Source organism: Puccinia triticina, chromosome 11A (assembly GCF_026914185.1).
Source record: "Puccinia triticina chromosome 11A, complete sequence".
Taxonomy (NCBI): domain Eukaryota; kingdom Fungi; phylum Basidiomycota; class Pucciniomycetes; order Pucciniales; family Pucciniaceae; genus Puccinia; species Puccinia triticina.
Genome location: NC_070568.1, coordinates 6601122 through 6603293, shown reverse-complemented (window position 1 = coordinate 6603293; position 2172 = coordinate 6601122). Strand labels below are relative to the sequence as shown.

At 52.6% G+C, this 2172-nt stretch overlaps 1 protein-coding gene across 1 annotated transcript; it reads left to right on the top strand.

Moving 5' to 3' along the window:
• Window positions 1-922: 922 nt before the first annotated feature.
• Window positions 923-1477, top strand: PtA15_11A677 (uncharacterized protein; the record flags this gene model as incomplete). The annotated part of the gene is made up of 4 exons (XM_053161610.1): window positions 923-1057; window positions 1136-1193; window positions 1267-1329; window positions 1410-1477. The coding sequence occupies 4 exons, from the start codon at window positions 923-925 to the stop codon at window positions 1475-1477; spliced, it is 324 nt and encodes a 107-aa protein (XP_053025540.1).
• Window positions 1478-2172: the final 695 nt, after the last annotated feature.

The following is a 2172-nucleotide window of genomic DNA, read 5'->3' as shown; positions in this document are numbered from 1 at the left end:
TAGCGCCCGGCTGCCAGTACACCCAAGCCTTCCGTCTCGCGCTTCGACCAGCTGTTAGTCTTTCCTCCAATTCTTCCCCTTTGGTTTCCCGATCCAGACCTGCCATCGCCACTTGGACTGCTGGCCGTCATCATCATCCATCTTCCTTGCCGCCGATCATCCCCATTGGCCCCTACAAGCGTATCCCATTTCCCACTCTCCTGCCAATCCCACCCACACACCGCAAACCCTTTGTGATGGAGATCAGCCCCTTTCCAGCCTATTTGTCCTGTTGATCTGAGATGCTCGAGTGCAAGTCGCCGCGTGTTTCGATCCTCACCACCCCTCCAGAATCCCCCCGAGTTTCTCTTGATTTGGAAAGCACGGGGGACGACCCACTAGCCTGGCCTTTGAAACCCCTGTGGTGTCCACTCCTCCCGTCTATCATAGAGACGCCCTGGGGGGACGTTTCTCTGTTGACAGCTGGCACGAGCCCAGCAGTTGTTGCATGCCATCTTTCCCGCTGCTCCGCCTGTTCTGAGCTTTCAGCCGGACCGACTGACGAGCTTCACAGTGTGGCCTTGGCCGGAGTGGCACCCAACTTTGATCCTTGACGCGCTCCACACGTCGCCACGTGGCTTGGGGCCGATCAAATTTACCTGCCATGTATGACGTAAGACAGTAAATTATCGATGGCCTCCATCCTTGAGCGTCTCGAGATCTGCGGCTGAGTAATCCGATTCATCGCCCTGTCGCGTCCCCGGCGCATACATCCAACTCTCCTTCCTCCTCTCCCCCGGGCTGCTCTCCGCTCCTCCTCCCCAGCAGCACAGCATCGGGTGGCTGTCCACCCTCTTCGCGACTTGACACTGATCCATTGCGCCGGGCGTCTCCCACCTTGATTGGACTCTTGCAGTGACCGCCCCTATTCCCATCCAGCACCATGCCTAAAGACACAACCGCCAGCTCGAAGCGCGCGCCCAAACTGGATTGCGATGGTAATCCGATGCCAAAAGTCAAGAGGGTCAAGAAAGAGAAAGACCCCAATGCACCCAAGAGACCACTATCGGCCTACATGGTCAGTCCTCATCCTCGCTCTTCTCCAACTGTGCTACGAGGGGCAGTCCTGATATTCAGTACTATCTTTCCTTCGCAGTACTTTAGCCAAGATTGGCGTGAACGGATCAAGACCGAAAACCCCGACGTCTCATTTGGTAAGCCAGAACACGTCACCGTGCTCCCCCACTATGTCACTGACCAGTCTAACCGGCCCGTACGCTCCTTCAGGCGAAATCGGAAGGCTACTTGGTCTTAAATGGAAGGCTCTGGCTGAGGAAGAGAAAAAACCTTGTGGGTAAACTTTCCTCTGAAAGGAGTCAGAAGTCATTCTTGGTTACTAAGACTGCGACCTGGGTTCTTGTTTGTTTCAGATGAAGATATGGCTTCTCGGGATAAAAAGAGGCACGAGGCTGAAAAAGCAGAGTACGAACGAAGCTAGAACCTGTGACTTGCTGTTGTGTTTATCCTCTTCCTCCGTCTTCTTCTATCCCAACTTTTAACTCCCTTTTATTAGTTTCTCCAGGAGATATAACGTTGGCTCCACAATGCGCCCACTTAATTACTTCCTCAGCAAGTGTGAAAAGAGCCTCATCTCACTGACCCCTCCTGACAAGCTGTGTTGTATTTTTGCCTTCACGTGAGGGCGCGTCTATACGGTGATGTTTTCTTATGTGTCCGCCCTACTACTCTCATCATCCGTCTTAGCACCTCTGGCTTCAGTTTCTCTCCGGCTGACTAAATAAGTTTCAAAGTTTATCGAGTAACAATTCTCTTATATGCGGTTTCCCCTTCTCTCAAATTGATTCATAACCCATTTTGCCTGGGCGAGCCGCCTCATCAGCAGTTCCCCCTTTCCACAACTCGCTTTCCAATGGGTGGTCGGCTGCTGAGCGGTAACACTCGGCTAGTTGACTGGTCGTGTGCGTAGCAGACCCGGCACTGATACACTGAGCTTCGACAAGGTGCATCGCCACTGCGGGCTCCCGAAGTACGTCAGGACGGATGTCATGGAATCCAATCAGATTGTATTTAGTCGAATACAACACCCTTGAGGCTTGGGGATGCGATGCTGTGATCTGAACTTCTGAGCAACAATTTGAATTATAAACTGGAGTAGAATATGTGTATCCTTGA